Source organism: Pinus tabuliformis, chromosome Q (genome assembly GCF_031772625.1).
Source record: "Pinus tabuliformis cultivar Carrire ecotype Pingquan chromosome Q, CPIR1, whole genome shotgun sequence".
Classification (NCBI taxonomy): Eukaryota; Viridiplantae; Streptophyta; class Pinopsida; order Pinales; family Pinaceae; genus Pinus; species Pinus tabuliformis.
The window spans coordinates 56,405,400-56,428,371 of record NC_142296.1 but is presented as its reverse complement, the minus strand read 5'-3'; the positions used below and the strand labels follow the sequence as shown (position 1 = coordinate 56,428,371).

General features: G+C 38.7%; 2 protein-coding genes across 2 annotated transcripts in view; one reads left to right on the top strand and one right to left on the bottom strand.

Moving 5' to 3' along the window:
- Nucleotides 1-22,972, top strand: part of LOC149218274 (exocyst complex component SEC5A-like) — a 309,979-nt gene that overhangs the window by 98,154 nt on the left and 188,853 nt on the right. Inside the window, 2 exon segments of the mRNA XM_089383884.1 lie at nt 11,266-11,392; nt 11,505-11,715. Of these exon segments, the coding sequence (XP_089240010.1) occupies nt 11,266-11,392; nt 11,505-11,715 (338 nt within the window).
- Nucleotides 772-3,031, bottom strand: LOC149218275 (uncharacterized). The gene is made up of 2 exons (XM_089382379.1): nt 1,199-3,031; nt 772-1,074 (listed from the first exon to the last, which is right to left on the bottom strand). Exons 1-2 carry the CDS (start codon nt 2,972-2,974, stop codon nt 880-882), a joined length of 1,971 nt encoding a protein of 656 aa, XP_089238505.1. The 5' UTR covers nt 2,975-3,031; the 3' UTR covers nt 772-879.

The following is a 22,972-nucleotide window of genomic DNA, read 5'->3' as shown; positions in this document are numbered from 1 at the left end:
CACATGCCTTGAGGAGTTACATATGCCTTAGTAACTTATGCGATAAAGGAGATCAACACATGGCTTAATAACTTATGCACCAAGGAGAGAATGTAACATATGCATTAGAGTGTGTTTTAGGAATCTTTTATGACATGCTTTAATGATTGTGTAAGAGGAATATGCATGCTTTTAATGAGTGTGTAAGAGAGAGTGTAACGTGTCCATTAAGTTAGAGAGAGTAACTTATGCATTAATTGAGGGGAGTTACATATGACATGATTGAGTGACATGATTGAGTGCCATGATTGAGAGACATGAATTTCCTTTTAATAATAATATAATAGTATCAATGTTGCACGAAGCGGGAGCGAAGCGGAAGCGCGAAGCGCGGAAGCGTCATTTTCCAAAAATCTAGGGAGCGAAGCGTCCGCGGAAGCGTCTGCTATATATATATATATTTTTATATATTTTTTTGCATTTATACTCAAAACAAACATCCCAAATACCAAATTAATTGTAGAAGACATGAAAACATGCATATTTTTGCATAAATCAAGATAGATATGGCATCCATGATTCCATTGTAGTTACTAGTATGTACAACAATCATCTATATTCTAGCTATTACAAACATACATCAAATTTTTAAGCATATTATAAAACATAAAACATTTAAGCATATTATAAAACATAAAACATAGAGCATATTATGATTTATCTAGCAAGTGAGCAACTGTCAACATTTGTCATGTCCAAAATTCAAATAATAATGTTTACAAAATATGTCACTTGGTCACCGCCAAGCCAAAAAGGTTCAAAATTCAAATTCACAAGTCTACAAGTCTAATGAGTAATCTATAGACTATGACAAAAAGAAGTAGATTGTGAATATATCTACTAATCTCTCCTCCTTCCACCACGAATAGAACGTGATGGCGTGCCTCCACGTGGTGGCAATGAAGAAAATGGTCCCTGTGTAAGTCGTGGCACTGGAACTGATGAAGAAGAACCCCCTGCTGTTGGTGTTGAACCATGGAACCTAGGACCAGATGGGGGTGGGGGTGGTGGCATATCAACACGGTCATCATCATCCTAGAATCGCTCAAAAAATTCATGCAAAAAAAAAAAAACACTAGTTAACAAAAAAATTAAAAACATGAATTAGAGAAATGCTTTATAAGGGAAAATTGGAAAATTCATACCACAATGGACATACCTGGATAAGAGCATCCTCTAATTGCTCTAGTTGCAACACTCCATCCTCCAAATTGGGCTCCTCTGGATGCTTGTCCCAAGTCAACAAGTCTTTATTAGACTTTGCATCTTCACAGTAATGGGACAACAATCGCAAGTTGTAATGAACATAAACCAAGCTCTCTGCCCGGTCTAAACTCAACCTGTTCCTTTTAACACTGTGGATGAAAGAATAAGAGCTCCAACACCTCTCTGCAGAAGAAGTGTTTACCACCTGTGATAGCACCCGCAATGCCAAACTCTGTAGAAGTGGAGTAGGCCCTCCATGCATGTTCCACCACTCAAGAGCAGAAAAATGCTCTCGATCTTCAATTGAATGCATGCTCCCAAATGGACCAGTGTTGAGCGTATAGTTGCTCACCTGTCTCCGTACCAATGCAGCCTCCTCATTATCAGGGATTAATCTACTCAATGCAGCCATATATTTTTCGTGAACCTCTTTATCTTGGTGTGGTTTTTTCCTGCTTCCCCCCCAAGGTGCTGGTTTTGAAAGCCATGATGGATGATAGTACCTAGGTGTCAAAACATATGCTAATGCATGCAATGGAACATTTAGCATATCCCATCGCTTTTCCACCTCTTCACGAATATAATTGTACAAGGTGGTATCTCTAGGCTCAACAATGTCTTTAATCTGCCCCAACATGCTATCCATTTGCTCATACACCTCCCCAATTACTGGTCGATCTGAATCTGCAAACTTGATCATGTAATAAATTGGTTTGGTGAATTGCAAAACATATTTAACCTGTGACCAAAAGTAAGTGTCAAGAACAGTGTCCTTGACTACATTAGCAGTAGCACCATCTGTACACTGGTTAATTTCATCCCATGTTACAGCACACACCAGATTAGTTAAAGCTTGTCTCACCTTCACTAGCCGCCTAAAGGTGAGGTAATAACTAGCAAATCTTGTCTTTGCAATTTTAAGCAATTGCAACTTGGAGTAAGTGCCATAGAAGTAGTTTACCCTTGTATGCCCTGTGATGAATTTAATGAGCTGCTTCCCTTTCCTGTAAACCTCAGCAATCCACCCACATTCTTTGTGTTTCACAATATCATGCATCAAAAGGTTCAATGTGTGAACCAGGCACCCAGACCAAAAGATGTGTGGATGAGTACGCTCAATAATTTTTCCTGCTGCCTTACAATTTGCTGCATTATCTGTGATCACTTGAACCACATTATTCGGACCAACATCTTTGATTGATTTCAATAGGAGATCTGCAATGTTTTGTGCAGTTGCACTGATGGAGGAGGAGTCATGACATGCAATAAATACTGCACCCTTAGAAGAAACACCAAGAACATTTATCAAATGTTGGTTTCTAATATTTGTCCACCCATCTGATACAATGGATACCCCATAATCCACCCACTCATGTGTAAAACGTGTCAAAGCTCTTTGAACCTTAGCTTTTTCTCTTTCTAATAACACTGTTCTAGCTTTCTCATAGTTGGGGGCCTTGTATCCTTTTGGGGCTTCATTGATGGCCTTTACCATGTCATGCCAATAGGGAGAGCGAAGCACATTGAATGGTACACCGCAAGCACAAAGAAAACGGACTACCTTTCCATCCACATCATCCCTCCCAGCAACATTAAGGAAATCCCCTATTGTTTTTCTACCTCCAAAGGTTGCAGAAGTACCATGAGGAGATGGGCAACTACCAAATTTAGAGGTTGCACTTGATTCTGAATGAGTTTTTTGTTTCTTGTTTTTTTGTTGTGCAGCCATCTCTATTTTGATGTATTTTTGTCTTTGTTCACTTGAAATTTTTGGGCAAATGGCTACCCCCACAGAACCCTTTTTTTCATCGCTCTCTAGCACCCCACAAAGATGCCTCCTCAGACGGGTATATGAACCCGTATATGGTTTTCCTCCATGACAATCATGAGGGCACATCCATTTGTAAGATCCACCACCCTTTCCCCCTTCAAGTTTGGTCACATAGTTCCACAAGGGATTTGATGTACCTTTCCCATCTTGTGCTTCAGTGTCCTCTTCAAGTTCATGCCCTTCCTCTTCAAACCCTTCCTCCTCATCATACATTGGGTCACTACTATTAGGACCAAGTTCATCCCCTTCCTCTTCCCCTCTATTCCTCACCCTTGCCATCATTAAAACCAAGAGTGGAATGATACATAGAAGCCAAAAGAACACCATCTTGGAATATGGATATAGGTGGTGGACAACCTGTAAATAAAGGAGCAAGTAGAAACAATGGGAAAGAGTAGGAGAGGGAGGAGAAAAATACAATTTTTTTTTCAAAAAAGCAAGGGAGTTTGGGGTTTGAACTTACCTCTTTAGCTCTTGTAGATGAAGTCCTCCAAGCTCTTGCTCCAAGCTCCTCCTCCTTCTCCTAGCTCCTCCTTCTTCACTCCTCCAAGCTCTCCTCTCTTCTCCTCTCTTCTCCTCTCCTTTCCTCTCTTCTCTTCTCCTCTCCTCTCTTCTCTTCTCCAACTCTCATAAACTCAAAGTGAGAAAATGAGAAGAGAATGGGGGCTTTATTCTTTTCTAAACTCACCCTAAAGTGACCCTAACCCACCCCTAACCCACCCCCTCATGCTTAGTTAAGTTAGATTTTAAATGAAATTAAAAAAAAAAATTGATATGCGCGGGTTGCGTGCGGGTTGCGCCCGGGTGGCGTGCACTTCCGGGCAGGTTGCGTGGCGCCACCTCATGCCCGAACCGCATGCCGAAGCGCGATTCCGGGGGGGCGCAACCTCATTTGGCAGGAATCGTTTTAAAAATGCGGAAGCGCGCAACCTTAAAAACGGAATCGCGATTCCTCTATGGATTCCGGAACGCTTCCGCACGGGTCGCGGTTCCGGGTTAGGATCCGAGGGGGGGGGGGGGCGATTCCTGCAACCCTGAATAGTATCATAAAGGATAATAGTATTAATAATAGTAATATTGATGATTAAGTCGAGATTGAACAATAAGGATTGATTAATGATAAGTTAAGTGATTTTCTATCAACTATACTTGATTACCAATTGATGCAAATTGAGTTGCTACTTTTGGAACTTGAGATGCTAGACATGACTTTCTATTTCTAGAAAGTCACTTAGGAATTGTTAGAAATGAGAATTTAGATAAGGAATTTCATCCCTTAGTTGCAAATTTTCAACACTCCCTCTCAGCTGGGGAGGAATTTCTTTCTGCTTTCTTTCCTCATCTTTGTTCATCTCTGCTCTGTATCATCTAGAACAATGATGTCTCAATCTAATGAAGAAGAATCATCATAGCGGAGATTCATCTATCACCCTATATCCACTGATCTTACCACCTTTACAAAGACTTGTGGGGATTACCACTTGTCAACACGTGACAAGGATCACACACAAAAAAATCTCGTCTTTGCTTGGGGGGATTACCACTTGTCAACACATGACAAGGATCGTGCACAACCAAGCTTTACCTCAAGTGTCAAGAGGTAGAACACTTGCATCCATAGGTTTTGGGGGGATTACCACTTGTCAACACATGACAAGTATCTTGCTCAACCATGACTGATTTTTGCTTAGGGGATTACCACTTGACAAGGATCGTGTACAACCTATTCTCACCTCTGCTTGGGGGGATTACCACTTGTCAAGGATCGCACACAACCAAGTTTTATGACACCCATTGGCCAGATGGGTGGTACTCCTAACAAGCCCAACTTGTGGGTAGGATGCATATTGGGGTATACTCTTGGAAAGTCCCAGACTTGATTGTAGGGGGGATTACCACTTGTCAACACAAGACTAGGATCGCACAAAGCCTACAGTTAAGAGTTCCCTCAACCCCAGGAACTCTCCTGGCTCCATTCCCAACTTGGGAGCTCAAAGAGGGAAGAACATAGCTCAGTGTTCTTGATCATCCATGACCGCTCCCACAAGGAAGGGTCACTTCCATTAGTCCAAGATGCTCTTTGAATACCAAGAAATTCCCTTTCGACAAAGCCTTGGTAAGTATGTCAGCTATTTGATCATCAATTGCAATGCGGAGTCTTACTGCTCCTCTCCGCACCATATCTTGGATATAGTGATATTTGATCTCAATGTGATTGGAGTTGTCACAAAACACGAGATTTTCTGCAAGTCGAATCCCACTCTTATTGTCACAATATATTACTGTCGTATCTAGCACATGCTCAAACAACTCTCCAAAGAGATTCCTCAGGCATATTGCCTCACAGCTAGCCATGCTGGAAACTATGTACTCAATTGCAACGGTGCTAAGGGCTACAAACTTTTGATTTCCGCTCCTCCAAGATGTCGTGGTAGATCCCATGCTAAAGCAACATCCAGATGTGCTTCTTTCTATTAGCAGAGTTACCAACCTAATCATCATCAGAGTACCCATGTAGTCTCACATGTCCGACAATATATCTCAATCCAAGATTGATGGTCCCATGCATGTATCTCAGCACATGCTTTGTAGCAATCTAGTGTGCATGTGATGGCTTAATCATATATTGACTCACAATATTGACTGCAAAACATATGTCTAGTCTAGTGTTCACTGAGAACATCAATGACCTAATTAGTTGTCGATACTTAGAAGGATTAGCCAAATCAGGTCCTACATCTTCACCACATAACTTTTGAAATTCATTTCCACTGGTGTGTTCATGGACTTACATTTTGTCATACCAAATCTTTCCAAAAACTTGACAACATATTTTCCTTGAGAAAGGAAAATATCACCAGGTCTCTACCTTACGTTTAGGCCCAGAAAGTAGTGCATCAAATGAAGATCTTTCATTTCAAATTCAAAAGCTAACTCCCTCTTGCACTGGAGGATAAGATGTTGTCCACCAGTTAAGAATAAGTCATCGACATAGAATACCGAAACCAAACTTGATCAAGAAGCTATCAATGAAGGCACACCAAGCTCTTGGGGCTTACTTCAATCCATAGAGAGCTTTCTTTAGTCTACACACATGAGTTTTTCTGTCATGCACTTGAAAGCCTTGTGGGTGCTCCACAAATACTCTTCCTTGAGGAAGCCATGAAAAAAAATAAATTTTCACATCCATTTGGTGAAGAGTCCATCCTTGGCTAGCAGCTAGAGCCAAAAGAGATCGAATAGTAGTATATCTAGCAATAGGTGAAAAAATTTCATTATGGTCTAGTCCCTCTGTCTAAGAGAAACCTCTAGCCACAAATCTAGCTTTATATTTTTTAATACTGCTATCCACACCATGTTTAATTTTGTACAACCATTTAGGAGTCATAACAAGCTTACCTTTGGGTTTTCGAGCTACTTCCCATACATCATTATGTATGATGGATTCATATTCTTTGACCATTGCATCTTTCCATACCTGATCTTTTACCGCTTCTTTGAAAGTGCATGGTTCAACCTAAATAATATTGCTCATGGCTACAACGTATCCCTCGAACCATCATGGTTTATTGCTTTCTCTGAAGGTTCCTCTGGGGGCAACATGTCTATCAATATCTTGTGGAATGTCACGAAACCATAATGGTCTCTCTCTAGCAGGAGGATCACATGGAGGAGGATCCATGGGCTCATCAGCAAGGTCATGCTTAGGGTTAGGATCTTCTTGTGCATCCAAGGCATCATACTGACTTTCAACATTAGTAGCAGGAGGAGGAGTGTCTCTTGCCATTCCAAGAGCTGCATCTCCATCAAAAGTTACATCCGTGCTAAACTCTACAATTCTTTGACCAGGTACATATATTTTCTAAGCTTTAGAATTTTTACAATAACCAACAAACATACCTTTCTTGAATCTTACTTGAAGCTTCCGGCCTGGTCCTCTTTTCCTTTTGAACATGAAAGTAGATAGGGCAGCCAAAGATCCTGAAGTGCCCAACATCAGGCTTTTCACCAGTTTCAAATGATTAACCTGACTGGCTCTACTTTTTCTTGAAGGGAAGGGTCCCTTTACATGCTTTCTAGTTGCACACCCTTGGCAAACTCTATAATGATCCACTTTAATCTCAGGCATTCCAAAAACCATTTTTCTCACATGAGGCAATGGGGTCCCTTTACATGCTTTCTAGTTGCACACCCTTGGCAAACTCTATAATGATCCACTCTAATCTCAGGCATTCCAAAAACCATCTTTCTCACATGAGGCAATGCTTTATAGTGAAGATGAGTGAACCTTTGGTGCCACAATTCACATTGATGATTAATAGCATGAATCAATGCATGAATAGGTCTTTATTGATTTTATAAAGATCTTCAAATCATGATCCCAGAGTGAAGGCAAGTAATAATAACTATTCATATTGACTTCATTGCTTGCAATGATATAATTCATCTTTGATCGCTGCAAAAGAGGTTAGTTTAGAAAAATATCATTCCATCCTTTGCAAAAGTCACGATTCTTTCCTTTAATTACTATTGTCAGTAAACTCATGACCTTTCTCATCAAATATAATGTGAGAGAATCAAAATCCCCTTATCTCCAGTATTCAATTTCGATCAGTTATTCTTTCATAACTTTCTATGCATTGTAATTTTTTTCAAGACAACACTTTCTTGCACATGCATAAATAGAAGTAAAACTACTCTTTACTTTTACATGCATCAACAAGTACCAAAACCACAACTATTAAACACATGCAACACCTTAATTACTATCTGCAAAATTACTATCATGTCTATTTATTATTGGATCAGGGAGCAGATTTTCCTGAAAAGTGATGACCTCTTTTTCCTTTCTGCTTCTTGTCTTGGGCAGCAAAGGCAGTAGGTTCTCCCTCTTCATGCTTAAGAATTCTTCCTCTAAAAATCATTTTGGCCTCTTCTTGACTGCACTTTCCCAGGAGCTCATCAAATGTGGGACACTTATCATTGTTGTTGATGGTAGTAATAAAAGTTTCCCAAGTTGGAGAAAGACCTCCAAGAGTAACCAACACCAGTTCTTTATCAGATACAATTTCCCCAACAGTTGACCGTTGATCCTTGATTTTAGATATCCTCATGAAGTATGTTTGAATGGTCTCTCCTTTGTTCATCTTAATGTCCTTGAGTTGATTACTCAAGGCAAGGATTTGACTCAAATTGTTTACTTGATACATTCCAATTAGCTTGTCATACATTTTCTTCGATTTCTTCAACTTGGAGACATAAGTGATGATATAGTCTCCAAGATAATCAAGCATAATCTTCTTAGCCTTGACTTCTCCCTTCTTGTATCTGGCCTTGACAACAACTTTCAAATTTTCTGGTGGTTTTGCTACCATCCCTTCAACATATTCCAGTACATCATGTTCGTCAAGAGTAATATCCAATCTTTTCCTTCCATGGACCAAAATTCGAAGAATCATTCGACTTCTCTTCATTCTTGAAGTAAGAAGAAGACATATTTCAGCAGCAAACAAATTTCAGCAATAAGTCGAAAAAATTTCAGCAGCAAGAAGGAGCGACAAGTGATATTTCAACAGTTATAGAAAGAGGAACAAGTTATATTTCAGCTGTAAATAGAAGGAGTAGCAAGTGATATTTCAGCAGAAAATAGGAGCAACAAGTGATATTTCAGCAAAACAATAGAAAGATGACAAGTCTTATCTTCTTGGGCTTGTTTTCACCAAAGCTCTGATACCATGGGGCTTGTCTTTACTTATTTCAAAAACTTCTTTCTGTTGCAACATTAGTTAAGCAATTGAAGATAGAATGTAAACCAAATGCATAATAGAATACAACCAGGAACAAAAATTAGAAACAGAGAATTTTGGTCCAATTACTAGGGCAAATCCCACAAGAGGAAAACCCAACCAGATTCTTCTTCTATTAGATATCAATTGTTCAACAGAGGTAACGAGTACAATGAGAGATCAAGAGAATGAGTAAGTTCACCCAAATCTGAACAAGCTGTAGCATAAAGATCACTGGTTCAGCAACATATGCAAACACTGAATAAACCTTCCCTTCAACTGAATCAACCTTGGCTCACCAAGTTCTGCTCTTACTCTCCACGTCTCTCTCTCAGGTTCGGTTTCTTCTTTCACAATGCACAAATAGTGAGAATGAGATGATATGAGATACATAGATATAGGAGGGGCAACAAATTCTGGTCATAAAGAAGGAGCAATACACATGGCATGAGGAGTTACATGCCATTTAGGGAGGTACACATGCCTTTGTAACTCATGCCATTAAGGAGGTATGCATGGCTTTGTAATCTATGCCGTTAGTAACTTATGCTATAAAGGAGGTCAATGCATGCCTTAGTAACTTATGCCATAAAGGAGAGAATGTAACATATGCATTAAAGAGTGTGTAAGAGGAATATGCCATGCTTTTAATGAGTGTGTAAGAGAGAGTGCCCATTAAGTGAGGGATTAACATATGCATTAATTGAGGGGAGTTAATATGACATGATTGAGAACCATGATTGAGAGACATGAATTTCTTTTTAATAATAATATAATAGTATCATAAAGGAAAATAGTAAAATAATAATATTGTTGATTAAGTCGAGATTGAACTATGGGGATTGATTACCAATTGATGCAAGGTGATTTAGTTTTTTTTGAAAGTCATACTTGAGATGTTAGACATGACATTTTTCTATTTTTAGAAAGTCACTCCAGAATTGTTGGAGATGAGATTTTAGATAAGGAAATTCATCCCTGAGTTGCCAATTTTCAACAGTTTTGGTATTGCTCCTGCCATCTTTGCTTAGTGCATTGGTACAAAACTGGTCAGTTTTGACAGTTTTTGTCTTGAGCTGACTGGTTTTGACTGGTTCAGTGTCGGGTTAGACCAACATTAGTCAATTCTGGTTTGGTTGGCAGGTTTTAACTAGAAGCCTTCTAAAACTGGTCTGACTGATTGGTTTTACTGGTTCTAATTTGCTTCCGATAACATTGGTACTCAGATTGTTCCATACTTGAACACAGTGTTGTGAACATGTCGATAACATCCGATTTTATCTCGAAATCATGATTATTTGGCCTAGCCATTGTTTGCCGATTTTTACAGATATTTTTATGGTATCTTAATTTTGCCATTGTTTGCCAATTTTTACCGATATTTTCCCGATTTTCCCGATTTTTTCGTTTTCCAGACCCTTGCCGATTTTATCCCGATGCTGATGTTCGCAACATTGCTTGAACTAAATCCATCTGGATAATAATTGGCTAAAGCACTTTCTTCCTCTATGAGTGATCTTTCGGAATTTGTTTTCGAATTCAAAGTCACCATTCTGCATTTTTTGGGATAAGCGCTGCATTTGGAACTAGTATCGATGTCACTGGTATATCAACCATCTCTACCATCCATATGGCAAGCCATATAGTCTACATGGTATTTTTATATAGTTCACACAACTTGTTGAGAACTGTGGCAATGCTGCTTTGCTGATATTGGCTGCATTTCTTACTAGGAACATGCCAAGAATATTAGCTACAACTTAATCAGCTGCAGTGTTTTCTTCAATAGTAGCAATGTCTTCATCAAGAATGGTATCGCTTCCATCAGCTGAAGCATCTTGATTAACAGTGTAGGATTCTTGTCAGTTGTAGTAGATTCATCAGCAGTAACAGTTTTCTAATTTACTCGGCATGTACAAACCTATTTCTCTCGTTTGAGTCATTTATTATTCAGGAGGGTACTCAAATGGGGTGATTTATATTAGTAGTCTTCTTCTTGGTTACATTTGTAAAAGAATCCTGACCATATCATCAGTGGGGAATTAGGGCATGGGTGGTTAGGGGTTAAGTGTGTTGAGCCAGTTGTCACTGGCCAGATGTGGGATTGCCTCTTTTGTATAAATAAACCCTGCCCAACATTGGTTGATACTGTTGTAGGTGATATCATCATTTATAAAGTATGATTAAGTGCCCTTCACTGTATATTCTCTCAATGTTTGATTCTTTGATGCTGTGCATATACCTAACCTTTGCATCTTGTGCTAATCTAGGTTAGAATTGGCAATTAAAAAGTTTTGACATTAAAGTCTTGTTGCTGTCTTTAAGATTCTGTAGCTTCAGGGAAATCTGGATTTATGGTCCCTCATAATTGTTTTTTGTTGCTAAAATTCTCTATATGGTTAGGTACAAAATGCATTCCAGGAACTTGAAGAATCCAATGTTCTTCGTCCATTTATGAGACGAGCAATTCGAGAAATATCTAAAGCATGTTCTGCCTTTGAAGGGAAGGACTGCGCACCCTTGAATGCAGGTAATTAACTTTATATTTGTAGTGTGCAATTTGCATTTAAAAACAGGTAATTCCAGTTTATGATGGTGAGTGTTGATGTTTTTCTTACTGTATCCTGTATGATGAATGGTAGTGCAAACATTGTTTGCATTACGAACCGAAGTTATGAAGGTGTTCATATTGAGGCTCTGCTCTTGGATGAAAACGACTACATCAGATATTGTCAATGATGAATATTGGGTGCCAGTATCTATTCTTGAACGCAGTGGATCAGCTTTTGCTATTTCTTCTTTGCCTCTATCCTTTGGTGAAATGCTGGTCTCTGCAATGGATGAAATTAGTGAGTAAGTATCCAAGTATATTCTAAATTTTATGATGTTGGTTTAATGTTTGTATAATGAGGTATATTTGTATTGAATAGTTAGACATTATTTGCAATATTATGATCCAATGACATGTTGTTAATTCATGTACATTTATTATCTTTTTTAGGCTATAGCAGGAACAACCAAAAGATTAAATTGACACATACATAATACAACTAATTTAAATGTTTTTAACTGTTTCTTATTTGGTAGTCCCTACAATGTATGACATGTTAATTCATGTACGTTTATTATCTTTTTTAAACTAGCAGGAACATCCAAAAGATTAAATTGACACATGCATAATACAGCTAAATTAAACTTTTTTTTTTAATGTTTCTTAGTTGGTAGACTCTACAGTGTATGATATTGTGCAAACAAAAAATCCAAGAAATCAGTAAATTCTACATCTCTCTCAGAATATTTTGCGCTCATGCACTTCTAGTTGGAGAGTTAAAATACTACATCTGATTCACAATATTAACAAAAACATGTCCTCTACTGTAATTTTTAGTGGCCACTGTAAATATTTTTGTAAAGAGATCCATTAAGTTTGCTTGATTCAGGTCAGATAAGATAATGTAATTTTGTTAATGTTAGCAAGGCAGCCACGGAATTACCTGTCGTTGACCACTGTACAAAATGTATGCGGCATTCTGCGGCTGCAGCCATAAGACAGAACACACTCGGGGCCCAACTGTCAGTTGTCCATTGACGAAAATGGAGAAACTCCAACTTGTGTAGCGAAATGCTTCAGTCGTGACGACAACAAGGTTGACAAATGGGTTAATGGCAAAGGCTGGATCAGACGTGGCTCTGATACCAATGTTACAAACAAAGTTCTTAAACGCTTTAATACCAATGTAACGAACAACGTTCGTATACGCAGCGGAATAATCTTCAAAACACTTGGAAGACGTAAACATCCATTGTAGGATAGGTCACTGTATAAAAGAATTGATGTATTGAGATTACAATTGAGGGTCCTGTTACCGCTCAAACTAGGAGGGGGCCTAAAAGGGACTCTTAAAAGGACGACTGCTAGGTCAAGGTAAACAATGGAGACTTAGCCCACTTTCACCTCAGCTAAGACTCCCTACTCTTTATGAACTTTCAACGATGGGAGGTGACCTGATATATGGAAAGTCACTTGTGAAGGATGAGTGAACAATTGGAAGTGAAGTGACCTTAATGATCCTTTTCCTAGAAGGAGGTTAAGAATGGAGCTTGCTTGCTCTTCAAGCAAGGTACACAACTTTCTAGGATAAGGAGGTGAAGATTTAAGGGCTAGGTTAGAGGAATGTGCCTTGTAAAGGGTTTCCCAATCCCTAAAATCCTTTTTGAATTTGATTTCCCAAGTGGTTCTTGAAGAATTAACTTTTCAAAGGTATGGGACCACACGGGACCAGGTGGCTCCAACCTAGGTTAAGGGGAGGGAATCTAGCAACCAATGATGACCTTAACCCAGACAAGGAAGGGGAAAGGATCAAAACAAGAATTTCCACTTAAAGGTGTCAAATTGATCCTATGAGGTACTAGCTTAGGGAACACCGGGGAAAAGTTTGATGTCAGAGCTAAGGCTTGGGATATCTCACAATCCCACCGTCAGAATTTCTTCAAATTTGGAGGAGACCTTGAGGGCACGCCAGCGCAGTGGAGGCTAGGAGATTGAACTTTTTCTATGGCTACTTCGTCCAGAAAGTGATGCCCTAGGTGACCTAACTTGGCTAGACCTAGAAGAGAAGGGGAAAGGTGAAGAAAAATGGTTCTTTGAGTGACCACCTATTGGTAGATCAGTGCCTAATCCCATGGGGAGAATGGAGTCTAGGAGAGTGATGAGGAAGGACTTTGTTTCTCGGTCAAGGAGGCCTGAAGCGGACAAAGTTCCTTCTATAAATTAATTACTCCAGAAGACTTGGAATATGAAGTTATCCATTGAGGATACAAATATTATATGTTAAATGTGTGAATAAGAATGAATTACAATGAGAACGAGAGGCTTGCTTATATATCAGGCAAGTGTCTGTTCATGGAGAGTCATGTCTCTTCAACCTAACTACTAATTATTATTAACTAATCATTATTACAATTATCCTCATTACTTATATTTATATTATTTATATATTTTATTCGTAACATTGCCTTCTTCCTCAAAAAGCTTTGTCCCCAAAGCTTGTCGATGAAAAAGGCTTGATCTCTTTTTCGGCTTCGAATGTCGTTCTGTCTCGGAACAATCATTTTTGTCGATACAAGCTGATATGATCTTCTAAGTGACAAACAAAATTGTCGCACTTAGAAGGGATCAGACCATCCTAAATTAATCTTCTGTGTAGTATTCTGATCACTGGAATTTTGTAACGACTTGTTAGCATAAGACTGGATTGAGATTACATCATTATTATCTGGAACATCAGTTTGTTGTTTCGGTTCTGAATGGTCCCGATACGTAGCGTGGTTGATTTGTCTATTCTCATGATTCAAATGCCGATAGGGAACTTTTTTGATTTGACATTCCCTCATTAAGTGTGTGGAAATTTTTTGATTTACTTCAGGGGACGATGTTGTTGATTTCGTTACCAAACCTTCACTTGGGGTGTTTATCATCTGAACTACAACATCCAAGTGTGTCGTTTCTTCAACTGACTTGTCTTCTTGGGTAGTCATATTCACTGGATCAATATTTGTTCCCTTATTTCAACTTGAACTGTTGCAATTGTAGATTTCGACACTTCTTCTTCAGTGAATTGTTCTAACTTGTCTTTTAATGCTTTCTTATCATCCTTAAGTTTCTTAATTTGAGTGAGTAGACTTTGATTCTGATTTCTCAGACGTAAAAGTTCTTTGGTTTCTGATTCATCAATCTTGTTTTCAATGTTTTGGATTTTAAGCTTTTCATCTTTTAGATCTCTGATTTGTTCTAATAAATTTTTATTAAGGTTCTTTAAACGCAAAGTTTCATCTTCTTGTTACGATAAGTGCTTCTTGAATTCTTTCTTTGTGACCTTAGTCTTCTTCACTTGCGCCAGTAATTTTTCGACGTGGTCCTTGAGACGAGAAATTTCTTCGTCATTTTCTGTTATTTCTTTGTAATGCATATCCACAAGATTTTTATGTTCGTGTTCTAATGCTTTCTCGTTTCGTTGGATTTTGGCTATTTTGCCATTCTCTTGATCTTCTTTCACTTTCTCGGTACACTGGATTACATCATTCTGTGGGAGTGATGATGGACGTTCAACTTGGAATAGGGATTCCATTCTCTTTCTCTGCTTAGCATATTGTTGCTTAAGTATTGTGATTAATTGTTTTATATCTCTTTTTTGTTCGTTACTTAGAGATTCCATTTTTTTCACTTCTTTATCTCCTTTTTTTTCCAACAATTTATTTATTCTATTTATTATTGTTTATTTTTTTATATTCTCTTTTATTTTTATTTTTCTATATATATATATATATATATATATATATATATATTTTTAATATAAAACCCTTTTTTCTTTTCTCTCTCCCTTTTTTTTATAATAAATACCCTTCTTATATATATATATATATATATATATATATATATATATATATATATATTTTTTTTTTTTTTTTTTTTTCTTTTTTCTTTTTCTTTTTCAGTTTTCACCCCTTTTTTTAAATATAATTTTTAACTCTCCTTTTATATAATTTCTTCTTTTTTTCTTGACTTTATATATAGCTCTTTTTCTTTTATTTATACATATACTGTTTTTTTATGACTTTTTTATTATTATTAACTATATAATATTTCAATATATATAATTTATAACTATATATTTGAACGTTTATAATTAATTAACTTAACTAACGTAATTATAACTTAACTAAGGTTATGAGGCAGGGAATATGACGTTTGACCACGATGATATGAGTGGGACGGAATATAGCTTGGCTGATGGTGAAGTGGAAGTGGCGGAGGAACGGTGATACTGGAACGGATATGTAGCGTGACTTTTGGCACGGTGAATGAAATGGTTCCCGCAGGGGAGAATGGATAGAAGCAACGGAGTAGGTAGCTAGTTGATGGCGACAGGCAACTTTTTTGTGGGCAGTTGTGGCGGCTGTTAGGGATCGATTAGCACTGTGGTGTTGTGATGGTTGTTGGATTGTCGTCGGGAAAAGGGGAGAGGTAGCGGTGGCATGAGGGTTCAACGAGGAACAAAGACTGGTGATGGGTGGCTGCAGCGATATTCGTTTTGAGGCGACAGTGTTGAATGTCATAGCCGGTGGGTCAACTTATTGCTTGCGGCTGTTGCAACTTGCTGCTGACGACGAACAGGGAAAACAAAGGGATGAGCAAGGGTCTTTGCAGTTGTTGCGTGCTGTGATAGCGGTAGTCGATCGACGTTGTAGGTTCGCTAGCTCCTTCATTTTTTTCTTTTTAATACCACGATTTTGTTAGAGGCGGCTGTAACGACGAGAGAACGGGAAATCAGCGGTGTTGACAGGGCTCTAGACGCTGACAATGGCCGCTGCCACAATGGCGTTGTCAGAGGTTATGTATGGCGTCGTTGTCTAACAGATAATATATATATATATATATATGTATGTATATATATGTATATATATATATATTTTGTTGTTATATATATATTTTTTTTCTATATGATGTTTTTTTTTAATTTTTTAATTTTTTTCTATAACCTGAATGGATGTGTGTTAACAGCAGGGTGAGACAATGCGGCCTGGACGGAGGTGCGTAGTCGTTTTTTTTTTTCAAATGGACAAAGACCTGAAAAATGGAGAATCTCCCAATGTATAACAAAACGCTTCGAGTATGACAACAAGAAGGTTGATGACGATTGATGGCCAAGGGCCAATGACTAGAGAACGAGCTCTGTGCAGTAGTAAAGCGGCCAAAGGATTGACTGCTCTGATACCAATGAAGCGGACAAAGTTCCTTCTGTAAATTAATTACTCCAAAAGACTTGGAATATGAAGTTATCCATCAAGGATATAAATATTATATATTAAATGTGTGAATAAGAATGAATTACAATGAGAACGAGAGGCTTGCTTATATATCAGGCAAGTTTATCTTCATGGAGTGTCTTGTCTTATTTAGACATGCCTCTTCAACCTAACTACTAATTATTATTAACTAATCATTATTACAGTTATCCTCGTTACTTATATTTATATTATTTATATATTTTATTCGTAACAAGGCCTCAAGGACTACTTTGCTTGGCCTTTAGGGCAAGCACAAGTGACCTCAAAGATTTATACTTCACTTTGCAAAAAGATATGGCTTATCATGATAAATTCAATGGTGGAATTATCCCTAGGAGATTTCATTCAACATACATGGCCCACACATTGAGAGATGCTATATAGAAACAATAATTTCACAATTTCAAATTATGCAATGCAACAATTAGCCCTGGTATAGCGAAAACCCCATTCCAATGCATATGACAAAATAAAACAAGAATAGCATTAAATATGTGTGCTTAGATGTAAGAGAACATATCCAACCATCAACAATTTGACAATAAAGGAGCTCGAAGAAAAGATATTCCAATCCAAACATCAAAATTCATCCATGCTCTAATTCATCCTTGAAGAAAGAAATGCAAAATTATCAAGAGAGAAGAATGATCCAATCCAAAGTGATTATACAAATGAATCCATGTCTCTCCTATTTATACACTCATTAGGAGTTTGAATTACCTAATTTGAGCCTACATTAGCCCATCAACTAAAATAATGTACAAATAAGTATCTATTGGTGACAAGCCGACCGAACTAGCTCATAAATAAAATAATAAGCCTACCAAGAGATCGAATGATCAATAATGCATGTCGTTGGGCTCTCTAAGAGGTTTGATGAAGTCCATAAGTGCTAAAATGGTGAGTTGGACTTCCAAAAGTAATGGACAAGGAGTAGGCCCCTTGTTTTCCACATAATAAACTTGCGATGCTCCCAATGGTTATCTGCCAAGTGCATGATATAACTATGGGGCAGGCTGGGCAAAGGTAAACTAGGTGCATCTTCCTCGTCCAATAGGTGAAACATGAGCAATCTCTGAACATATCTGGGGATCCATGGAGTGTTGTCTACTACTGTGGAGGCCCATGGCCCTGAACACACACGTTACATGTGCCAATGTAGCCCTCTAGAGTGTTAGGACTTCGTATAAAGAGACCAAACCCGAGATGGAGACCACCTGCAATCTTGCATAAGCTCCAACACGTCTCTTAGCCTTCCAGTACAACAAGTCATCAAGGAAATCGATTAAAAGAGCTTACAAACCATGGACCACAAGTGGGGACTTCATAATGGCATGCCCTTCCATAATGGGCTTAGGCAGGTGCTAATGTCTCTAAGTTCCAAATGGGGTTAACCAGGTGTCCCATTAGGTGGTTTCTACTTCTAAAGGGGATAATATGTCTAAGGTACATCCTTTAAAAGGTGGTGGCATGTGATAAAGAGATGGATGGAGTAGGGAATGAAAAGGGGCAGCCGTGGGCCACATGCTGGGGTACAAGGGTAGCTATTAAAAGGGAAACCCACACGTAGGTTTATAATGTATAAGTGGGAGAAATCGTGGTACATGAGGTGCCCCAAACTTGATTTTTCCACCCTTCCTTATATGCCTTTTGCCTTATTATGATTTTTCTTTAATTAATTGCTTGGGATTCAAGGGGTAAGAGCATGATGTGTGAAATATAATAGAGGATGCTCCCTTTTAAGGTAGAGCGATTCATTGCCCACCAGGGGTTGGGAAAATCATGGGTTCATAAATGATGAAGGAGGCTCATAGAGCTTGTAGGAACTAGGTTGATGGCCATGATGATGGGGTAGAGGTCATGCATTGGTTTTTGTCTACGTGCTAAATGTGCTTGTCTCAACCATCTTTTGCATTTTGTAGTACATTTTCTTGTTGAATATCACCAATCATGATTTTACTTTTTTTTTAGCTGCATCAACCTTCGGGGCATCATTCCAGGCCTGACCTAAGGTGTGGGCAAGGGGAAGGGGAGAGCTAGCCCTATGTGGGCCCAGTGGAGGAATGTGGACCCAGGTGGGAGAAATGATGAATGGGTTATAATGAGTGGAAAGGGGGCAATATATGTGGATGTGGGAGCGGGAGCACGCAACCAAAATTAGGGTTTCCCATGAAATACCATCCCAATAGCCAAATGGTCAGTAAAAGAGATCCCACGCAACTAGAATCCAAGGTTAATATCCAAAAGGGGTCTCGGGGACGAGCACAGACCTAGCCCATTCTTTCTGCTGAGTCCCCCCATTAATCCATGCCCAAAAGTGTCCATGATAGGCAAACTACAATACTCAATTACCAAATGGCAAGGCATACCTTTAGGTTCGGGAGGCCCACCTTCAAACATACGATCATGACATATGGGTGAGGGACCACATTGCTGTCTTAGGTGGCAGAGAAGGTGGCACAACGAGCTAGTTGGTGGCTGCAAGGCGCTGCCGGCTGAGGACCATCTTGGAGAACTTTTTTCTCCTAGGGATGTCACCCACAAAATGGTGGATAACAGGTCTTGTATATATACCCAGACAGGTACCCTTTCATGAACAACCATGTCTTTAGAGATGCCTTTTCATTGATTAATCACTAGCTAATTAATCCTTAATTATGATTATTATTGTTTGCATTATTATTTTTTAATTATTTTTCTAGAAATTATGTTCATAATAGGAACTAGGGTGATGGCCATAATGATAATGGGTAGAGCTCATGCTTGGCTTTTGCCCACATGCTAAATTTTAATGTCCCGACCATCTTTTGCATTTTGTGGTATTATTTCCTTTTGTATGTGGCCATATTAAGCTTTTATCTCTTTTTTTGGCTACATCAACCTCCGGGGCATCGTTTTTGGCTCGACCCAGACATGTGGAAAAGGGGAGGGGGAGTACCAGAGTCTCATGGACCTAGTGGACCCAGAGAGGGAAGATGATGAAATAGGGCATGTAATGTTCGGAGGGGAGTGAAAAATGTGGAATGGGAAAACGAGACCACACTACCAAAATTGGGGATTCCCAAGTAGTGCCCATCCTAAAGCTGTAAGCAGGCAGGGGAGATCCATTAGGACTAGGGTTGAGGATTAACTCCCCAATTAAGGTAAAGGAACAATACTATAATCAAAACGTTTCGTCCTTTCAAGTCACCCAATAATCCATAACCAAGCGTGCCCAAGAAAAGCTAGCATAAACACCCAATTGCATAATGAAAAATCATACCTTTAGGATTGTATGGCCCACCTTCAAACATACGATCTCAATAGATGGTTGAGGGGGCATATGACTGGCTTTGGTGGTAGATATGTTTGGCACAATATTGACTACACTGGTGGTTGTTAGGGGCCGCTGGATGCCGGTTAAAGACAAATCTAGGAGAAAATATCTTTTATGGAATCACCCATTGGTGGTGGGTAATGGGCCTCCTTTATCCTGCTCAAGGTTGTGGGGGAGGACCCCCCTGAATCTGCTCTCGAAGCACACTCCGCTTGGGATCAGATCCATAACGACCTCGAGAGGACACTTCATTTTTTTTCACTCCCAGCCTTTCCGAGAAGGAAAGCAGGAGCAGTCGGGGAGCGATTGTTCCAGTACCCCTCCCATTTTCTCTCGGAGCAAATTTTTAAATTGAGGAGCAGTTTGGGAGCGATTGCTACTGACCACTCTCGCTTGTCGAAAATCCAACTGCAATGATTAATATTATTTCTTCTAGAAATAAGCTATTCACTATGTTCTTACTAGTGTTGCACTAATCGCGATTTAATCGGAAAATCGCGATTTTTTCAAATCGATGATATTATCGGCCGATTAAATCGCAATTTTATTTTATTTATTATTTTATTTTATTTTATTATTTTATTTTATTTATTTATTTATTTATTTATTTTTTTAATTTTATTTTTTGATGGTTTTTATGAAAAATCGCGTTTCGACCTCAAAAAATCGTGGGTCTATCCGGCAGCGCGTTATATAACCAAAAACATGATTTTTATAATTCATTTGCACAACAGAGAGAGGCACGCTGGTAGCGATGTGGTTTTGGAAACTTGGAGGAGAAAAATGGAGTTGAATCCGCTAATTGGAGGAGAAAAACGGGGTGAGAGCTAAGGAGGAGATGAATTTTCTCCATCAAACCGGTATGGGCACCAACATTTTGTGTTTTGTAGCTTTATTTTGGTTTTTTTTCTATGTTTTTGGTTGGGTTTGGAATCTGGATAACCCATTGTTTATCAAAAGAATTCAATGGGTTATCAAATATTTTTGAATTGATTTGAATCTTGATGGGGTTTTTGTCATTTGATTTTTCATTTTGTTTGTTAAAAATTAAAATTTCTTAAATTGTCAAAAATTCCATGTGTTTTACTTTTGTTATAACTTATGACATATGTTACTCATGTATGTAATTTTTTTTTAGTTTTTGTACAATGTAAATTGTAATTTTGTAACTCGTAAATTGTAATATTTGTTTTTCCATAGGTTCACCGAATCACCAGTCAACTTCAAGTTCAAAGTTCGAAGTTCAAAGTCAAACATGCCAAAGAAATTGGACCCTCTGTGGGAATTTGGTGACTCTGATGGAGGGATTGATAGAACGAACTTGTCTTGCAAGTTGTATGGGAAGCATATGTCAGGGGGGGTGTACAGATTAAAGTATCACCTTGCACAAATCCCTGGATTTGATGTAGGGCTTTGCTCAAATACAAATCTGGAAATCATCCAAAGAGCCATGAGATCATTGGAAAATCTAGAGCACACTAGAGAGACCAAAGCAGAAATGAAGAAGCATCTAACAAAGTCAGGTGAACAAGGAAGTGGCATTGGTTCTACTTCAGCATCAACCAACCCGGTAGCTGCCTCATCATTTTTTGTTCCTAGAACCACGCTTGGTTCACAACCATCTATCACTTCAATGATTAAAAAAGCTGAGAAAAAACAAGCTGACAAGTTGTTGGCTAAATTTCTCTGTTGGAGTGATATTCCTTTCAGCATTGTAAGAATTAATCCATTTTTCGAGCCTGTTGTTGATGCTATTGCAACTGTTGGCCTAGGGTACAAAATCCCTTCTTATCATGACTTTAGAGGCCGGATTCTTCAAAATGAAAAGGTTGACTGCACCAAAAGATTGGAGGGATTTAGGGCATCACGGGCACAAACAGGATGCACTGTGATGTCAGATGGTTAGACTGGCGAAAATGGGAGAACCCTTATAAACTTCTTGGTTAGTTGTCCCAAGGGGACTATGTCTATGAAATCTGTTGATGCATCTGCACATATCAAAGATGCAAAAACTTTATGTGTTTTGCTAGATGTGTTTATTTTGGAGGTGGGTGAAAAACATGTTGTCCAAGTCATAACAGACAATGCTGCAAATTATGTTGCTGCTAGCAGGATGCTTATGGAGAGGCATCCTATTTTATTTTGGATAGCTTGTGCTGCACATTGTATTGATTTGATGTTGGAGGACATTGGAAAAATTTCCTTTGTCAAAGATATTGTTGACTCATAAAAAACATTACAAAATTTATATATAATCATATATCTGTGCTTAGCTTGATGAGAAAATTCATCAACAACAAAGAGTTGGTGCGCCCCGCCATTACATGGTTTGCCACCAGTTTCATATCTCTTCAATCCCTCTTGAATTCTATGTGGTATGTGAAGAGAATGTTTCTTTCAGAGGAGTGGCATGCTTTGACAATGAGCCACAAACCAGAGGAAGAAGCCATATGCAGACTAATTTCATACTAGGAAGACTTCTGGGCGGGAGTGCAAGAGGTGTGCACCGTTACTGAACCCTTGGTAGAGGTTCTTCGATTAGTTGATGGTGAGAAGCCCGCAATGGGCTATTTGTATGAGGCCATGGACAAGGCAAAAGAATCCATTTGGGCCTACTATGATGATAAGGGAGATGAGGGGTTTCAAAGACAACTCCTTCTATGGCGAGTGATTGATGAACGATGGAACAACACGCTCCATTGTCCTGTTCATGCTGCAGGGATCTACCTGAACCTAGCATTTTCTTACGTATGTGGGTTCGTATTTGATGTTGAGATCATGGATGGATTCTTAACCTGTGTTCAGAGGATGGTGCGATCTCCAGCAGAACGTACTAAAATCTCCAAAGAAATTGAGACATACAAGATGACAGGTGGCACATTTGGCTTTGACATGGCTGTGACTGATAGGACGACTAGAATGCCAGGTATTTTTTAGTTTGTTTCA

What these genes read in the sequence shown, in the direction of transcription:
- LOC149218275 (XM_089382379.1), bottom strand. Translation starts at nt 2,974, where the DNA reads ATGGCTGCACAACAAAAAAACAAGAAACAAAAAACTCATTCAGAATCA. An exon ending in TAGAGGATGCTCTTATCCAG is followed by an intron (nt 1,075 to 1,198) that starts GTATGTCCATTG and finishes GAGCGATTCTAG; the next exon opens with GATGATGATGACCGTGTTGA.